The 19501-nt window shown below is 51.1% G+C and overlaps 1 protein-coding gene across 1 annotated transcript; it reads right to left on the bottom strand.

Moving 5' to 3' along the window:
* Positions 1-377: 377 nt before the first annotated feature.
* On the bottom strand, positions 378-4908 carry LOC128821243 (hydroperoxide isomerase ALOXE3-like). Its single transcript, XM_054002186.1, has 13 exons — positions 4771-4908; positions 4203-4401; positions 4049-4130; positions 3832-3954; positions 3629-3732; positions 3196-3518; positions 2916-3119; positions 2698-2784; positions 1976-2145; positions 1778-1899; positions 1586-1686; positions 991-1161; positions 378-774 (listed from the first exon to the last, which is right to left on the bottom strand). The coding sequence occupies exons 1-13, from the start codon at positions 4906-4908 to the stop codon at positions 595-597; spliced, it is 2004 nt and encodes a 667-aa protein (XP_053858161.1). The 3' UTR covers positions 378-594.
* Between the last annotated feature and the right edge of the window lie 14593 nt (positions 4909-19501).

The following is a 19501-nucleotide window of genomic DNA, read 5'->3' as shown; positions in this document are numbered from 1 at the left end:
GAAGTTTAGAAAGCCAGGGGGTCCTGGGTAGGTTTTGGAGGTGTTGGGGATCCTTTCTGCACTTTGTATCTCAAAAGAAGATTCTTTAATAAACTTTGCTTGAAGCTCCCACTCTGCCCACAATGAGGGGAGCACTGCAGGGGGGCACCGTGTCACTGGGGACCAGTGATGAACACTGTGAGCATGGGAGGAGGCATTGGGAGGAAGCACTGGGAGCACTGGGAACTCTGTCATGTCTCCCAGTTGCCTCAGTTCAGCTTCCCACTTTGAGCAGGGGCTGTGTGGATCCCTGTGGTTTTAGGGTATGCCTACAAGCAGCAAGGGTTTGATTGACAGCTGGCATTTATTGGGAGAGGAAAATGGAGTGGAGGGTGCTGAGGGGGGGTAGATGGTGGAGATCTCCAGGTGTGAGGTTGCTGGGGTTGTCCAAGTGCAGGATGCTGGGTGACAAGGGTTTTGGGGATGGCCCTGTAAGGGGTGCTGGGAGTGCTGGGTGTACTGGATATCCAGATGCTGGTGGTTCTGTCTGATGGGGGTGCCCAGGTGCAGGGTGCTGGGAGTGCTGGTGGTGCTGAGCAGGTGCAGCTCCTGTGCTCAGATGGAGATGCTGTTCTCTGTCTCCAGTGGGTTCAGGTAGTTGTATCTCAACTCAGCCAGTTGGTTCCTCTCCTCAATCCGGTCCCGGATCTCCTCCAGCCGCCCTTGGAAGGCCCGGATGAGCCGCCGGGGTTCCGCCTCTGTGAACCACTCCTCCGGGTACTGTCCCAGGAGCCTCTGGAGGGAGACAGCAACATGGACCCTTCAGCTTCAACCCCTTGGTGCTGTTCAGGGGTTCTCTGGCACCCTGGTAGGTGTGGAGCAATGGTGGCTGTCCCCCAAGCTTGGTGACACCAAAGGTGATGACATCCACCCTTGTGGGCACCTCTTTCAGTTCTCCAGGCCCACACAGCTGTTTGGGGAGGCACATGGGGACTGTGGGACCAGACTCACCCTGTCCTTGAGTTGGGAGCTGAGGAGAATGAGGGCCACCAGGATGTTAGCAGTGGTGGCCACCTCAGGAATGGTGTCGAGGAAGTGCTGGAGGAAGGCCCGGCCCTTCTCGCAGGGTGGTGGATGGCGCATGGAGGACGGGGCGTTGGGGACGAAGGCCCCCAGATCATACTGCAGGGGGAAAGATCACTGCCGAGAACATCCCTCCAAAAGAGCAATGGGTTGGATAGGGACATCCTCCCAAAATAGTGAGGGGACAGGTGGGAACATTCTTTGGCACAGAGAGGGGGTGGATGGGAACATCTCAGCATGGCAAGAAGATGGATGGGGACATCTCCAGTATGAAGAGGGGATGGATAGAGACATCATTCTGGCATGGTGACCCATTGGATGGGGACATAGGGTGAGGACATCCTTCCAACATGGAGATAGGATGGATGGGGACATCCTTCTGTTATGTAGAGAGGTGTGACATAGACATTGGTTCAGGATGGGAACATCCTTCCTGCGCACAGAGGAGTGGGAGGGGGACATGTCCCCAGCATGGCTCACGGACACCTGGGGATATCCTTTGGGTCCCTGGCCCATGTCCCACCTGCCCATTGTTTACAGCTGCATGCTGCGCTGAGCAGGTGAACATCACCATGGTGAGGAACTTGATGAGCTCCGGCACTGTCTGCAGTGATGAGGGAATACCTGGGTGGGGATGGGACAACCAAGAGTCTCAGGGACCTGCCTGTTCTTTGCCTCCCCTGGGGACATCCTGTGGCAGCCACAGGTGTGCTACCTGAGGAGGTCCTGCCCAGGAAGCCATTGGTGAAGATGTCCATCACCCAGGCCTGCAGTTCGGTGTCCCCGCTCACCGCTGCATCCCCACCATAGTAGAATGTCACAATGCCAGTGACAAAGCTGCCATAGGGACGAGGTGATTGTGAGATCCTGGGGCATGCCAGGACCACCCTCTACCCCCCAAAACCGGTCTCACCTCTCAATGGCTTCCCAGAGACTCATCCCATCATCTCGGTAGTGGTAGTTGGGGACATGGGACATGCCACGGTGGCGGATGTCATCAGGGAGGCACAGGGACGTGTAGGTCACCTGCTCCAGGCCTCGCTGCACCACCAGCAGCAGCCCCTCATAGGTCACCCCAGAACCCTGGGAGGAGGGCCACCCATGGTTTGGGAGGGCAGGAGGTGCCAGGCTTCAGTGTTCCCCAGTGTTCCCAGTACCCCAGTACCCTATACTGCTCCCAGGGTACTCCAAGTACTCCAAGTACACACCCAGTGCCCCCAGTACTCCCATATATCCCAGTGCTCTCCAGTGTCCTCCACACCATGTTCTCTAATGTCTCCCAGGTCTCTCATGCTTCCCAGTGCCCCCTAGTGCCCCCAGTACACTACAGTGCTCCCCAGCACTTCCAGTACACCCAGTGTTGCCAGTACACGCCTGTACTCCACATTGGTCCCAGTAGCACCCCAGTACCCCCCAGTGTTTCCAAGGCTCCCAGGAGACCCCAGTGCCCCCAGTAGAATCCAGTACTTCCAGTGCCACCAGGAGACCCCAGCACCACCAAGACTCTAGTGCCCTCCAGTGTCCCACTGGACTCCAGTAGACCCCCAGTGTCCCCAGTACACCCCTGTGCCTCCCAATACCTCAGAGCATTCAGTGCCCCAGCAGAGCCCAGTGGTCTCAGTCCCCAGGGCTCACCTTGTCAATGAGGCCACCCTGGTTTATGAGGACACTGCGGGCCAAGGTGTTGATGTGCAGTGTGAAGTGGAAGTGGGGCATGAGGAGCTGAGGGAGGAACAAACACCTGGCAGGTGACCAGGGACCCCTTCATGGAGCTGGGGGGCTGTCAGGTGGGGTATAACTGCCCTCAGATCTGGGGGCGGAGAGCAGCAGGTGGCCCTGAGGGGGGACTTTACCTTGAAGAAGGGGTGACAGGTGGGCAGGTGGCGCAGGGTGGCGATGGCAAAGACCTCCCCAAACAGGTGAGTCCTCAGCAGGTGGGTGAGGAGCTGGTGGCTGTAGAAGTCAGCGTTGCGCACCCAGGTCTTGGCCAACAGCCAGTCCCACTCATCATCACTTGGCAGGAAGATGGGGCTGCAGGGTCCTGGTGTTTGGCTGAGCTGTTGGACACCACATAGTGGTCTAGGACCATTTGCCACCCTCCTGATAGCAGAATTTAGGGTGGGACACCCCTACCTGGATGGCGATGGGGCGCAGGAGCCCATCGGTGCCTTGGTGAAGCAGGCAGAGCGGGGCTGCTATGTACTGCTGGCGCCCATAAATGGTGTCGGTTGGGATGTCCTCCAGCACCTTGTAGTCCACAATGAAAATCCGACCTTCTTGCAGCTCCTTGCCCAGATCAGTGCCACCTCCCAGTGAGCCAGCGACCATCTCTGGTGTCACTGGGAATTTGAGCGGCAGCGTGGTGCAGCAACGGATGATGATGGGGTTGTTGCCATTGAGGAACTGGGAACCGAAGAAGTCATCTTCTTGCCAGTGCTTGGCCACATACTCAGGGACTAAGGGGATGGTCAGACATCAGCACCCCCTTACCCACCCTCCAGGCACATCTTGTGAAGCCTTGAGTGATGCAAGGGGAAGGGCAGGGGACAACACACAAGGCACCCACCAATGTCCCTGCCCTGTGTCCGGGAGAAGATGGTGCGCATCTCATCCAGGCTGTTCCAGGAGCTGCGTCTCAGTAGGAACCCTGACAGAAAGTGGGAGGCCCCTCTACAGGGCAGAGGGGGGAACCTCAGCACACTTCTTGCCTTGTCTGGCCCCTTTCCCTGCCATCACCCAGGTCCTCCATGGCCTCAGGGCACTGCTTACTGGAAGATGAGGAAACCAGTGAAGTTGTTGGCCCTGATGCGGGAGAACTGGATGTTGGAGTCCAGCTCAAAGATGGAGTCCACGTTGAGGCAACGTGGCCAGCCCTGGGCGAAGTTCTTCCACCTGAGTGGGAGGGAAAATGGGAGCAGACATCAGCATCACTGCTGACCAGCCCACCTGAACAAAGCAGGTCTTGTCCCCATGTCCCTGCTGTCACCGGTAAGCCTCCTGCCGTGCTGCCAGCTCCCGATGACGATGTTCCTTGAGGATCTGCAGCTTGTCGTCCACCAGCTTCTTCCCTAGAAAGAAGAGAGGTGTCAAAAGTCGGAGCTCTGGCCATCAGAGGAGGATGGGGGCAGGATGGGTCCTACCTGAGCCCTCTCGCACTTCCACCGTGGTGACCCCCTCCAGCCACTGGTAGCAGGGGAAGCGATACAGGGTGCCATTGGGAGCTGTCACCCGGACATCCTTGCAGAACCAGGCATCCTCCAGGAAGAGCCGCCACTTATGCAGGCGGATGAGAACAATGGGGCCCAAGTCCTGCCCGCAGTGCACAGACAGGCTCTTCTCCTGGAGAGGAGGAAATGGCTTCTGGGGGAATGGGCAGATGCCCTGTGGTGGCACTGGGGACATCAGCAGAGAAGGGGCTCAAAGCATCCACACTTTCTTCCATTGCCTTCAGGATCCTTATCCTCCATCATCCCCTCAAAGTCCATTTCCTCCATCCTCCCAGAACACCATTCCTCCAATCCCCCTAGGACTACTACCCACCATCCTCCCCAGATTTTTTTCCTCTAGACCCTGGAACCCCTTTCCTCCATCTCCCTCAAATCCCTTCTCACCATCCCCTTGTATCCCCAGGACAGTCCATGCAGCCCCTCATGTCCCCAGGACAGCTCTACTACCCCTTGTGCCTTTTGTCCCTATCCCCATCCCCACCTTCCCTGGCAGGAACAAGAAGGAGACGGTGGTCTGACGGCTTTCACCATTGCTGCCCACCAAGGTGATGGAAATAGAGTTGTTGGTCCCAGCTTCCACCATGTCACCTGTTGCCACTGTCACCTTGTAGGTGGCCATGACAAGCTGCAGTGATGTCCTGGAGATGCCTTCAGAGAAGAGTGAGGGGCTGTGGGGTGCAAGCCTGCTGTTTTGGATGATTTGGGTGTTGCAATCCTCATGGCCGTTGTGTGAGCGGGTGACGGGTCCTTCCTTCTCAGGGAGGTGTTATCAGATCACTGATACTGGCCAGCGTTGAGTATATCTGATCTCAACTTATGTGGCCATGGGGACATTACCCAAGCGATGGCCCTGTGGGTGGCTGTGGGGACATTACCCAAGTGATGGCCCCAGGGGTGACCGTGGGCACATTACCCAAGAAACCGTCCCATGTTCCTGGCTATGGGAACATGACCCAAGCGATGGCCCCAGGGGTGGTCTGAGCCAAAGGAGGGGTATTCACCGTGGGCCAGGAGCTTCATGTGCCCCCACCCCAGGTCTCCTCCATCACGAACATCTCCAACTGTCATTGACAGGCAGTAAACAGCAGCGCCAATCATGGGTCTGGAGGTGGCTTTGGGGGCCACGCCGCAGGGGAGCAGCACCATTGGTGGTTCCAGCACTGTGTCTGGGGGCACTTCTGGGGGGTGGTGAGGGGTGAGTGGGACCCCTGGCACCAGAACACCCCTGAACCAGCGTTCCTGGGAACCAGAACCTCGGAACAGCTATTGCCCAAAACTGTGACCTCCCTGAGCCCAACATTCCTGCACCCCATTGCCTGGCCCTGGCACCACTCTCCATCCTCTTTCCCAGCCATCCCACCTCTCCCAGCCCCCAGCCTCTCACTTTCCCTTGAATCTGGCACCCTGTGACCCTGTCCCCAAACCCTCCTTTCCTCAACACCAGTAATGCCCTGAACCCTCCTTCCCAAAGATCTCATCTCTCCCCACCCTTATCCCCACCTTTCCTTACCCTGGGACCCCCCCCGAATTGCAATTCCCAGCACCAGGAACCCTGAACCAGAATTCAAGAGCACCAAGATTGCCTGATACACCGTTCCATGCACAGAACAACCCTGAACCCCCTTTCCTGGCCACCCCATCTCTCCAGCCTCCAGACCCTCCTTTTTCTTTGTTCTGGGACCCCCTGCAACCCCATTCCTGCCTTTCTCCTTTCCTTAACACTGGGGACTCCCTTAGCCGCCCTTCCCAGCTGTCCTAGCTCTCCCTAACCCATGACTCACCTTTGCTCAACACCCCCTGAACCTCCTATCCTACTTCTCCCAGTCCCTGTACACCCTATTTCCTTGACCTTGGGACTGCTCTGAATCCTCATTCCTGTGCACTGGACCCATCCCCCTGCACCCCCAACCCCGGTACTGACAATCCCTGCACCAACTTCTCCACACCATGTCCCCCTGAACCCTTCTATATGGCATCAGGATCCCTATCCTGCACCCTTATCCTCCACTAATACCCCCCTACACTCCCTTTCCTGGCCATCACATCATCACTAGTCCCCAGCCTTCCCCTTTTCCTTGACTCTGGGACCTGGATCCTCGTTCCTGCCTCTCCCAGCCTCCAGACCCCCTGTTCTTTCACGCTGAGGACCTCCAGGTCATCCATTCCTGGCTAACCTGGGTCTCTTCACCCTGTGACTCCCCTTTCCTAGGGAACACTGGACAACCTTTCCTGGGCACAAGAACACCCTGGAATCCCCTGTACAAGACCCTGCACCCCCTTGTGAAAAATAATGCTAACTTTTACAATTTTAAAGGTTTATTAAACCTTAACAAAACAGAACAAAGGACTGAATAAGGAAAAAGGACAGCACTAAGAGCACATGACTATCTCCCATGCGCTCCTTTATAAAGTAGCTGCTCCCTGTTTTATACCCCTGGGGGGAGAGGGGTGGTGTGTGTGTTTGCATCAGCCAACCCTGGCCCCTCCCACAGTCTGTCAGTCAACTGTTCTTCGCCGCCCATTGGTGGAGACTGCTTTCTTGCAGCTTGATTGGAGGGTCTGGTGTTGTCATGGCACGCCCCCCCAGCAACAGCCTTCCCTATTCCCAACTGGCCCGTGCGAGGGGCGCACCGACATGCCCTCCCTCCACAAGTCTTTCACAACCGAGGCGGGGAAGGGGACTATGGGGGGAACAGAGGAGGTCTAGACATCAAATCACAATAACATAATTATACACTGATAACATATACATAATATTCATCTCTTAATTGCAAGAGCCAACTATTGTGTTACTCATCTATAACACCCTTGAAACCGTCTTCCCAGCAATGCGTACACTGTGCACCCCCTTATTCTGCACCAATCCCCCCCGGCACCCTCTTTCCCGACCATCCAAACTCTCCCCACCCCAAGCCCCCCCTTTCCTTGGCTCCTCCTAAGTCCCTGTGTTCCCTCAGTTTCCCATCCCCAGCTCCCCTTTTCCTTGGCTCTGGGACCCCCAGACCTCCTAAGTGCCTGTGTTCCCCCAGTTCCCCACTCCCTGCACTTCCTGGGGTGAGGCTGGGAATGTGGAATGTGGGAAGTGGGAATCTGGGAGAGGAATTCAGAACTGTGTTATAAATTGAGGTGAATAATTTGTTCAGCCTTTCGAGAGTCAATCAGAAATTTATTGGTTACAGCAAACAATGGCAAGCAAACAGCGCTGGGTGCAGCCGGGGAGTCAGCGCTCTGCCAACGGCTCACACCGTTTCCCCCTTCCCACAGTCTTTTTATACTCTTTCTTCTTCCGTGTCCGTGGTATTTCTGGGTGTACTCTGCGCTTGCGCCCTCTGTTGCTAGGGGGTCTTCTTTTACTCTCTGATGGTCGTTTGAGGAAGCCTCCTCTCTTCCTCCTTGGTGAAAGTTCATGGCCCTGTAATGATCTTTTCCATATAAGGTTATATGTTATATGCACCTAAGTTCTAGTTGCACAGTCAGCTTAAATAATCAACATACTATCTAGTTTCTGTCTTGCGGTTTTCTGTTATCTACACAAGTCTTTTCCTTTCTGTCTTGCGGTTTTCTGTTATCTACACAAGTCTTCTCCTTTCTGTCTTGCAGTTTCCTTAATGATGAACAAAGAGTCCTTTCCAACTTATCACAACTGCAGAGCACCAGGATGGGGTTTCTCCTTCCCCTCCTCACCATCCTGTACTTCCCAGAGCCAGAATCTGGCTGGAATTTCAAGGTGGTGCTGAGTCACTGTGTCTGTCATCACTGCCAGCATCATCATCCTAATCAGATTTGGTGTCCTGGTAACACCCCGAGTTGGGTTGGAAAGGCAGCACCAGCAGCATTCTGAGGATCTCTCACCTTAGATGCTGGTCCCACTTCAGGTTTTCTATCCTTGTTCAAGCCCCATGAATTGCCAGCTCAGCCCCACAGATCCCATCCCTGCCCCATGGATCCTCATCACAGCCCAACAGATCCCATCCCATTCCCACAGACCCCTGTCAGAGACTGAAACATGACTTAAATTACTTTTATGACTTAAACATTTTCATGAAGGACTTTTGCCTATTGTAGCAAAACTATTACAAAAGCTGCAGAAACGACCACCACACCCTGAATAGGCCTCCTGACTTAAGCCCTGTGGCAGTTCACTCATGAAGATAAGATAAGGTAACAACTCAGGGCTGGAGACATTCACAGAGCACAAGCTTAACACCTTCAGGGTGGAGATCACAACCCCAGGGCTAAAAGCTGCCAGACTCGAACAGACCCTAGCACCATAGTGATATAAGGAACTTATAATTTAAATTTATAATTTGCTGTACAGTCAAGTATGTTAAAAACAGATAGTTCTTGCTTCACCACAAGAGGACTTTGCTTCTTTGCTACCATAAACAAGACTTTGTGTATTTGTTTAAAATTGATAAGCAGGAAAAAAATGGATCTGTATTTTGGACTATGGCCAGAAGCCTTGGAAAACAGCCAGCTACCCAGAGAGCATGTGCAAAGACCAGGTTCATCCAAAGCTCACCCCGAGGAAATCTGCTTTTACCCCTTTTACTTTGAGACATTAATTTTGAAGAATTAAGAATTTTAGGAAAGTTAAGATGATAGTTAAAATAGATGTTGCTGAGTTAGCGGAAGTAGATAAATAGGCTTTGCTCATAGTTAACAGTAGCCGTATCTTAGATAAGAAGATATCCAGGATCTAGTAACTCATTGCTTGTCAGCTTTATGTTTGGGTAGATGTGCTTATCATGAAAAACAGGTGATAAACAGATTTCTGTAATGAACAGTTTCCACGTGTTCCCCAGAGACGCGGGCAGGGCCTTCTTAGTTCCCATGGCAACACTAAAAAAACTACTAACTCTAGCTAAGTACCGATATTGAAATGCTAATTAGCTAATTGCTCTGTTTGTTTTCTCTAAATTACCTGGAGATAACTGGCCTCCCACCCCTCCACGCTGCCATTCTGGGACTAACATGCAAATAAAAAACCCTTAGGATCATGGGAGTATTTTTAGGAGATAAAAAGGACTATAAATCAAAAACTGAACACAGTAGAGGAGTCTAGACAAATGCCCTAGCTGAGGAAGAGGGAAACACATCCCCTGATTGACTTTTCCCTGTCACCATCACCTAAGAAAGAATAAACTATGTTAGGCTGTGAGAAGCAGGAAGACATAGGAGAGAGGGCCCTGGTGCTGCCACCACGGAAGGAGCAGGGACAGCTGTTTTTCTGGATTTCAGCAAGAGACTCTGCACGCCACGCCTCCTCACCCTCTGGCCACCGGTGTGCCACAAGGAAAGAAGGGACAGCTGCTACTCTGGACTTCAGTGACAGAACTCTGCATGGGAAAGCTACAACTGCGGGGGCGAGCTCTGTGTCGAGCCCCCTGCCCAGGTGATCTTTTTAATAAAGAGCTGAACATTTAATAAAGGCATTAGCCCTGTTCATTTAATTTCAAGGACACAAAACCAGTTACAGACTTCCCATATTTGAATAATCCATTGACCACAGGTAAACTACAAGGATTCATTTGTCACGTTTGCATTAGAAAAGTAGAAAAGTCAGAACGAAGAAGACTTATTTTACTTCATTTTGGAGACCCCTCCCCAAAATGGACCCCCGATTCATTTCAGGGAACAAAACTTCACATGATTAATAGCCTTTTTGCCAATTAGCACATGAAGCAGAGCAGAGGAAGTGACAGGGATATGAATATGCATTCATATTTTATGTATTCAAGACTTCTGTAAATAAAAAGGCTTTATAATACCTGTGATTTTTGCAGTGCACATTAGGGAATTATCCCACGTGCAGCCCGGCTGTTGCAATAAACATACACTTTCTAACTTTAAACTGTTAGAGAGTTTTTGTCCGTCTCAGATATTGATATTAGATCGATGTTCATATTTTAGTAAATCGACTTCATCTGACGACCCCTGCCCAAGACCACCAGAAGATAGTATGCAAGCACAGAACGATAAGAAGCTGATTACCATACGAAGAGGGGGTAGGTGGGGTTAGGCTATGAATATGTATAGGCGATGTTGAAATCTTCACAAATAAGTTTCCTTCCTTCCTTCCTTCCTTCCTTCCTTCCTTCCTTCCTTCCTGCCTTCCTGCCTTCCTGCCTTCCTGCCTTCCTGCCTTCCTTCCTGCCTTCCTTCCGTCCGTCCTTCCGTCCGTCCTTCCGTCCTTCCGTCCTTCCTTCCCCGCTCGAAAGACTACCACACACATTACAGCCTGACAAGGACTAAAGCTCCAGAAAGACAACTCGCACAGAAAAATGTGCTGGGACACAACCATATTCTTCATGTCCCCTTCTTATCACTCAGATTGTGGTGCTGTGTCAAACGTCTTGGACATAGAACAACTAATCTAGTGAGTCCTTCTCTCCCAGCACATTTCACGGAATGAAAGCTCCATGGAGAGTTTGGCCTCGGTGAAACAAAAAGGATATGAGTGTACCTAAAGCTGAGGAGAAACCGTGCATAGCACACTGTGGATGCATGAAGTAGACATGGGGAAAAGCGGCAAAGCTCAATGCCATCGGTAGGGCTTCAGTCCTGTCCAGATCACATAAGGCAAAGAATGAAGTGGCAGAGCACCGGGCTTGTTTGCACAGTGAAAGGAACTGCAAATGTCCAGCAGGAGCTCATTCTCAATTTGAGTCCACTGAGAATGCTCTTATTGCTTGAAAAGCAACATGAAGCCATTAGACTTCATCACAAAACATGGAGATTAGCTCTTTTTTACATTCTCAGTGTTTCAGAGTCTATGATAACTGAGTGCATAGACCACCTAGAAGCACATGTCAAAACAGAAGGCATTCTTTACATACCCCTTCTCCGAGCAGCCCTGAAACTGCGCACAACACACTATATCTCTGTACTTTCTTTCTCAGATAGATATGCCATCACATTTTCCACTCTCGCAGCTCCATTGCCAACTTTCAGCAGATGCTCTTACAGAAAAAAGCTCTGTAAGTAAAAACAAGTGCAGGGCTGCACCATCTGCTTGCCACACGTAAGCCATATCAAACTCACTGGTGCACTGGGTCCTTTCCTTCTCCACTGCAACTACCATTGTGTTGTCTGGATCTCGGAGCCTAGATGAAAGTGCAATTGTTTCCACAGAGGGCTGAAAGAAAAATCGATAGCAGCAAGAAGAGCTGTCCTTAAGATTCTTGCTTGAGTCTTAACATGAATTCAGCAGGCAAGAAAGTAGCAGCCACCAGCTTTTTGCAAGCCTTTATGCTACACAGGGGGGAGCTGGACTCGAGCAACTGGGACACGTGATGAGGTGTCCACTGCTTCCAATGGCCCCTCCTGGTGCTCCCAGTGCCTCGCCTCAGTGGTCCCAGTTGTCTCTCTTCAGAGCTCCCAGTAGGACTCCCTGGTTCCCCTTCCTGCCCCCAGTCCCAACCAGTGCTCCCAGCTGACTCTCAGTTCACTCCTGGTGGACTCAGTGTTGCTCCCTGCAGCGCCATCCCAGTCTCACCCCTTGTCTCACCCTACTGCTTCCAGTGCCATCCCCACGTCACTCCCAAACTGTCCTCAGCTCTCCCAGTTCTCTTCCAGTGCTTCCAGGGTCATGCCCTGGCTCCCTCCACATCTTTTCAATCTCTCTTGTGTCTTTGGCTCACCCCAAACTGACTCCAGCTCTTTCAGATTCATTGAGGCCAGAGCAAAGGGGAATTTCTGTGGAAGATGCAGAACCCCTATCAGCACCGAAATTCTCAATGTTTCACCCACTGTCCCCAGGCAACACCTAATCCCGGCTCTTCCCACCTAAACCCAGCTTTTCCTACCACCAACTCTGGGAAATCATGTGTGCCAAGGACCCGAAATCCTGGACATGGCACCAAAGTGGAGACACAAAACTTCCTGCAGAGCCCAACCTCCAAATCCTATGGCTGCTTTGGCCATTCCCAACCTGGAGACAACCCAAGATTACCTGGAGCGCAGAGATGGGGCACAAGGACACCCCAAGACCTTCAGACTCCCTAGGGGGAGGTGGGGAGCACAGACACCAAGACCCTCCAGGCCTGGAGGTGATGAAGAGGTGCCTGCAGTGGCCCCTCAACCCTGATGGGATGCCCCCAAATTCAAACGTCCACATGACTCCCCCTGAATTTTCTTGACCAGTGTTTATTGATTGGGCTTTTCCTAGTTTTCCTTTGTTTCCAGGAAAGATTTCTCCAGGGTGATTAATAACCCACCTTTCTCCCACCCCTGTGTTATGACTTAAGAATTCATCCAGATGTGTCACAAATAACATCCCCATCTTTCAAATAGGAAAAAGATGTCACCTTTTCCCTGATCTGCTCCGTCCCCACAGGGAGGACTTTGGTGACTGTGCCAAGGGCTGTGCAGCCACTTTGGGGTGGAGCAGAAGCTGAGGTGGGTGGGTGTGGAGCGGAGATCCTCCCACCTTCGCAGAACTTGCTCTGCCCATCCCAAACACACGCTTCAGTTGTTTTGACCGATTAACCATTTCTCCAGTCTCCTATACCATCAGTATCAGCCACTGTCAGAAAATCTTGCTGTTTTCAAGGGCTGCAGCTTTAAATGAGAAAGTTCAACATGGCAAAAGTTCGGAGTGCTGAAGACAGCAAGTATTTCCAGCCTGTGTGTTCCATACTTTGTCTAAAAGGCTGTTGGTATCTGGATGTTTAGACACTTTTTTAGACACTGAGTTGCATTTATCATCTGAAGATGTAAAAATTTTAATCTCCAGAGCACACCAATAGGCCACATTCATCCCACTCCACTAATCCCAGACCAATTCCTGCCCTCTGCCTGAAGCCCCCTGTCCCAGCCCAGTTTGGGCTGTTCTAATTCAGCACTGCCAGTCCCACTCTGATGGACTGAAGTGCCTGCAGTCCATTTCATGAGGCCCAAAACTAACAGGAAGTTCTCAGCTTTCATTTTCAGCTGGCTTAGCCCTGAAGCAGGTCATTAGAGTCACCTAAATCCCCAGAAATGTCCCAAGGAAGGGACAAAGTGCCCAGCCGAGGCTGTGCCAGTGGTGCTGAAGTGGTGACTTCCACTGTCCCAAGAGCAGCCCTGGGACTGCAGCCTGAGGTCCCTGAAGAGCCACATTTTCTCAGAAGCAGGAGCAGCAGCCTGAGTGATGTTTAAAACTTTAGCAATTTGGACGGACAGTTCTTTCCTGTGGCTCCATGATAGCCTTCCAAAAGGAGCAAACCCACTCATTTCAAGACACAAAATATCCCTGCAGGAGGAACTCAACACAAGATCCCAAATGTGTCCCCAGTCATTCCCTCACTGTGTCAGCAGAGCTTCAGGACAGCACCCAGAGCCCCTGTGCTCATAGCAGGTGACCACAGCTCAGCTGGCAGTGAGACTGTGTGTGGTGGGTCCCAGGCTCCCATTCTGGACAGCCCAGTGCTGTGGTGGCTTGTGATGGGTCATGGTGGCCACAGATTCAGCTGCTCGCCCACAGGTCTATGTAGTCCCAGGATTCACAACAAAATCTCTTTTTACTCTCTCTCAGAGAGAGCAAAGTCCCAGCATCTGCTGCAAGGTTCAAGTCTCCATGCCCCGGATTTGTGCCAGGGACAAGGGGACACTCAGCCTTCACCAGGCAGCACCTCCTGCTCTGATGTGTTAAACATCACAGCCAATGTCATTCTGGGGCTGGAACAGCAACAAGTTCAGGCTGAGGAGGAAGTTCTTATCAGAATCATTAGACTTCACACCGGTGTTCCCAGTAACACCCAGAAGGTTACCAGATGAAGAATCATTAGCACCTTGTGGGTTTGATGCCTTAGGATTTTAGCTTTTATATTTTTCATGTATTTGTGAACTTGCAATTCTTTAGTGCATAACTCTGAACTCCATCTACAGTGTTAGCTGCTGTCTTCCCATTTTGGTCAGACAAAACAATTCCTCTCTAGGCCTGGGAATCAAGGACAGCTCACTGTCTCAGGCCCCAAGAAATGTAAACAAAAGTGAGCTGGGGGGGAGCAAACCTGGGGTAAATGACCTGACTTCCAGTAAATGACCTGACTGTGGGTAAATGACTTGGGGTAAATGACCTGAAGCTGTAATTGGAAGATTAACCCCCAATATGCAAATGGACCAAACTTATAGAAGTGTGAAAACCTGTGACCCACTGCCCCTTTTTGGGTGTAGCTCCTCGGGGTGCTTCATCTGTCCAAAATGTACCTGAAGGCCCTTCAATAAATCCAGCCGCTTTTTATTCCCTAATTTTTGTCTGGCCTCTATTTTTAGGTAGCCCTGAAAAAGGCATCAGGTAAATACATTGCTAATTTTAAAAAACCCATTGGTCTATGGAACCGCACAATACTTACTCTGTAGGAAAAAGAACTGGAAAACAACCAGCCCAGTTGTGGCACGTTTTACCAGTTCAGGTATAACTTTGGGGTTGCCAACCACCAGAGACCACCAAAGAGACCCCCAGGATAGAAGAATGTGTGCATAAAGGGAAGAGAAAATATGTTAATGATTTGGGGGAAAATTATTATCATATGTATGTTTACTCCAGGAAAATCAATGAATATGTATATAAAATAGAGTATAGAAACAGAAGCATTTTCTATAATCGGTGTGTACTTGGTGGAGTTACACCCCACACATCCAGCCAAATAAAGAACGCCCGCTCTCTGCAGGAAAACACATGAGATAGTTCCTCAAACATAGAACTGAAGTGCACAAGAAAGAAAATGCTCACAAAATGTCACTAAACTGTTTCCAAGCCACCAAAATCCATTAAATGGAATCAGACAATTTATTTTAAACAGCAGGATGTGACAGGCTCCTTATCTTTGCTTTGCAAAGAACAACAAGTACAGTATGTCCACCGTCCTGGTTTGAAAAGACAGGTTTCTGCTAAGGAAGGCAGGAGCCTCCCTTGAAATGGAAAATGTAAATCTCCTCCCTCTGAATTATTATAATTTTGAAATTAAGATCCTCTCGGGCAAAGATATGGGAATAGGAATAACAGTTCTTTACTAGGAAAATTAAAAGTACAAATGCAATAGTACAAACAAACAAAAAAAACCCTCTGACAGAGTCAGAATATGACCTGACAGCCTGTGGGTCAGGGTGGTGGCAGCAGTCCCATTAAATGGTGGCTGCAGTGCTCCTGCAGTGACAGGTGTGGTTCTGTTGAAGCAGTGATCCTGTAGAAGGGTGTAGTCTTCCTCTGAAGGTCCAGTGGTGGTGTAGATGGGCCTGGACTTCCTTGGGAATCCAGTGTAGAAGACATCTGCTCCTCTGGGAATCCAGTGGGAAAAGGCTGATCTGGTGTTCCAAAATCTCAGATTATATCCAGGTAGGAATGCTTGGCTCCTCCCTCTGGGTGGAGCTTCTCACAATGAGATGATGTCATTTTTATCAGTCATGCAGTGAGACTCAATGGCCCATTAACAGAAGATATCTCGCCAGAGGGGGGATTGGTTGTGGAAGAGATGAGGAAAAACTGCCCAATTAACAGAAGACAACTGCCCCTCCTCTAATAGATGGGCATAGAATACACACCCCCAGCTACATCTTTCAACCTAAAATATCTACTTAAGACAATTCCTTTTGGAATAACACATTCCTCTACTTCCCCTGAAGCTGGGAATTTGTAATAAATACAGACAGGTTAGGGAGCCCTGACAAGCTGGCTCTGACGTTAGAAAATGTCTCCATGTGTGGACAGGAGCTGCACTACACACTGTAAAGTGAAATGAATGTTGAAGGAGCATGGTGGATCCCAGGGAACTCTGATCCCTGCAGAACCTCATCTGAAATGGATGGGCCAACCCAGCTGCACTGGGATCACAGATCACTGCACTTCCAACTGCCAGTTCAGACATCACCTCATCACCTTCCTACTGAATGCTTATCACTGCTTGCTGTGAATGACAGGGGAATTGGGTGGGGAGTAGCAGCAAATTGACAGACATTTACTGACTTTCTGAATTATTGAAAGGAAATGTGATCAATTCTCACATGAACATTTATTATTAATTCTACACAATTCAGTAATTTCATTAAATATATCACTTACCATGCCCACAAAGACATTTCCTTCAGGGGAAAAGGAGAGTGCTTTAAACCGTGTCATAGATGAGCCCTCATTTAAGCAAGGCTTCTACAGTTGCCTTTCTGTAAACCATGACAAATCCACAACTTTTTTCCAAACCTTTCATGGCAGTTCACTTCTGCTCTGTGAGTCCCACTTAAAAAAGCTTTTGAAGAGCTTGTTTTATCTGCAATGAGTTTGTGCCTGTAATCAGAAAGTATTTTTAGTTGTTCTTTTAACCATTACTGCCCTAGAAGTGGGTTTGCCTGAGGAGAATAGAAGCTCAAACATGCAGGTGTGAGCAGGCTTCTTCCCCTGGAGAAATCAGAGCAAACACAGAGCTCAGATCTGTGATTTGAGGGGTCCCAGCTGACTGGAAGCTGGCAAATGTTGTCCTGATTTTCAAGGGCAAGGAGGATCCCAGACACTACAGGCCTGTCAGTCTCACTCTGATACTTGATAAAATCATGGAAATGTTTGTTCTGGGAAGTACTGAAAAATACCTGGAGGACAATGCAGGCATCAGTCAGTCAGCACAGCTTCATGAGGGGAAAGTCCTGCTTGTGAAATCTGGTTTCCTTCTATGGGGAACCCACTTGGTTGATCCAGGAAAGCCAGTAGATGGAATCTTTCTGGATTTCAGCAAAGCTTTTGATACTGTGTCTCCCAGAATGCTTCTGGACAAAGTGTCCAGCACACAGCTGGATAAACACATTGTGGGATGGGTGAGCAACTGGGTCAGGCACCGAGGGTGGCAGTGACTGGGGTGACACCACGCTGGCAGTGGTCACCAGAGGGTTCTGCAGGGCTCCATTGGCAGCCCCAGTTCTCCAACATCTTTGTTAACAACCTGAACATAGGACTTGAAGGGATTATCAGTAAATTTGCTGATGACACCAAATGGGGAAGAACTGTCACCTGTCTGGAGGGCAGAGAGGCTCTGCAGAGAAACCTCCCAAATAAAGATGGGCAATCACCAACGGTGTTTAAGGGAAGGGTCAGATTCTGCCCCTGGGATGGGCACCCCCAGCTTGGTGTATGGACAGAGGAAGGAGAGGCTGCAGAGCAGCTGCAGGGAGGGACCTGGGTCTCCTGGCCAAGGGCAAGTTGAACATGAGTCAGCAGTGCCCTGGCAGTCCAAGGTGCCACTGTGTCCTGGGGCAGCAGGCCCAGAATTCTGGTCTCCGGGCCAGGGAAGGGATTGTCATGCTCTGCTCTGCACTGGGGTGGCCTCACTTTGAATGACACCACTCACAATATACTCACTCTATATAAAAAAGACATAAAGCCATTGCAGAGTGTCCAGAGGAGGTCACAAGGCTGGGGAAGGGTCAGGAGGGGCTCTGTGAGGAACTGCTGAGGGCACATGGTTTGTTCAGCTGGAGAAGAGGAGACTAAGGTCAGACCTCACTGAGCTCTTCAACATCTTCCCAAAGGGCAGTGCAGGGGCCAGCACCAATCTCTTCACTTTCATGAGCAGGGACAGGACTTGAGGGAATGGCTGGATATGAGTCAGGGGAGGGTTAGGCTGGATATCAGGAGAAAGTTTTTCACCTAGAGGGGGGTTGAGCACTGGAACAGGGTCCCCAGGTATAGGAAATCCCTTTTTGGTCCCCTCTGATAATGGGATGGGAATCCTACATGGACACAGATAAAAGACGAAAGGTGCTCTTCTCCTTGGGACTAAATCCTGTTTATTATCAGGAGCCACTTCAGATCCAGGCAACACCTCAGGGGGTAACAGAGACCAAGGCGTTTGATGGTGTCCGAGGGGGTTTTGAGCCCAGGGAAAAATGGGTGGGGCAGAACCGAGGGGCCACATCCAATGGGACACAGGTGAGGAGAAGGGGAGGGGGGAGCAGGTCAGGGAGAGCCTGTCACACCTGAGGCTTAGGGGTGGGGGGAGAAAGGTGTGTGGAATAGACCAATGTGACATAGTGCAATATACAAACTACTAAGTGCAAATTCCCAATCACCCAGTGCAAAACAACAACTAAATAACTATTTAGTGCATTACAACACCCAGGGAAGTGGTACCAGCCCCAAGTCTGTCTTGGGACAAGAAGCATTTGGGCAATGGTGGAATTGTTATGATGTCCTGTGCAGGGCAAGACTTGGACTCAATGATCCTGATGGGTCCCTTCCAACTCAGCATGTTCTGTGCTGCTCTGAAATTCCTTCAGCATCCAGCATTCAGCTTTCACTCCAGAATAAAGTTGTTCCAGCCTGGTGAACACAGACATTCCACCCCTCCTAAGTACAGCACCTACAATGTTGCATCCTGGGATTGGGTTTTAGGGGTTCTTATTTGTGTTAGCTAGCCGAGTCCTGTGTACCCCCGCGCTTCCCCCGTGTTGTTCCTCCCCCACGGCGGTTTCTGGCCCCAGGCTGCCTGCTGTTGGGCTATCCCCTCTGCCGCTCCTGTAACCACTCCCCCGTCCAGCCCCAGGAAACCCCTTGTCTGCCACCCCATCCCCACGATCCCACTCAGCCCGAGGCTCGGTGCCCGCCCCTGCGGGGTTCTCTGGTTGGTCGCTGTCCTATGTCATCATTGGGGGGCGGTGTCTGCCCTCCCTATCATATCCCCTATATCATCCCGCTACCTCCCGGGTCCCGGGGCCATTTCCCCCACGTGGCGTGGGAAGCACGGGTCGCTACCCCCCCCCACTGCAACTCTCAGCGACAATAAAGCCTGCTTTCCTCGTGGGTGATCTAGACATTCCTTCCCTCTTTACCTCGGATCCCGTAGCATGGGCGACAGAACCCGGCAGACCCCGACCCACGTGCCGGTGCCAGCGGCACGCGGGAGAAAAGCAGCGAACCCGGAAGTCCGGGGCAAGGCGGCGCCAGAGGTCGTCGGAGCTGCCCCAAACTGGGGAGAAAGAGAAAACACGGCGCTACAATATTCCTTAATTTATTTGTATTAAAGAAAGAAAGAAACTGCATTTAAGTGTTACTGTAACAATTCTGTGCCCTTCCTTACTGGCTGCTTTTAAGGGGGGCCATTTACAGGGCAGCTCGGCAGGAGCCATGGCTTGCCCCGGCCATGGGAGGGAACAGAACAGGGTGTGGGTGCCCCCCATGCCCCTGTCACTCATGGGGGGGTGTGGCAGTGATGGGGTAGAGGTGGCCTGGTCATGCCACCAGGGGTTCT

Source organism: Vidua macroura, chromosome 37 (assembly GCF_024509145.1).
Source record: "Vidua macroura isolate BioBank_ID:100142 chromosome 37, ASM2450914v1, whole genome shotgun sequence".
In the NCBI taxonomy this organism is placed as follows: domain Eukaryota; kingdom Metazoa; phylum Chordata; class Aves; order Passeriformes; family Viduidae; genus Vidua; species Vidua macroura.
The sequence above is the reverse complement of the archived record's forward strand: the minus strand, read 5'-3'. Positions and strand labels throughout refer to the sequence as shown.

Bases quoted from the DNA above. Each gene is read 5' to 3' on its own strand.
- LOC128821243 (XM_054002186.1), bottom strand. From the start codon at position 4,908: ATGGCCACCTACAAGGTGACAGTGGCAACAGGTGACATGGTGGAAGCT. The intron at 3,955-4,048 runs GTGACAGCAGGG...CCTCCCACTCAG, and splicing joins GCACGGCAGGAGGCTTACCG to GTGGAAGAACTTCGCCCAGG. The intron at 3,519-3,628 runs GTGGGTGCCTTG...CCATCCCCTTAG, and splicing joins GACACAGGGCAGGGACATTG to TCCCTGAGTATGTGGCCAAG.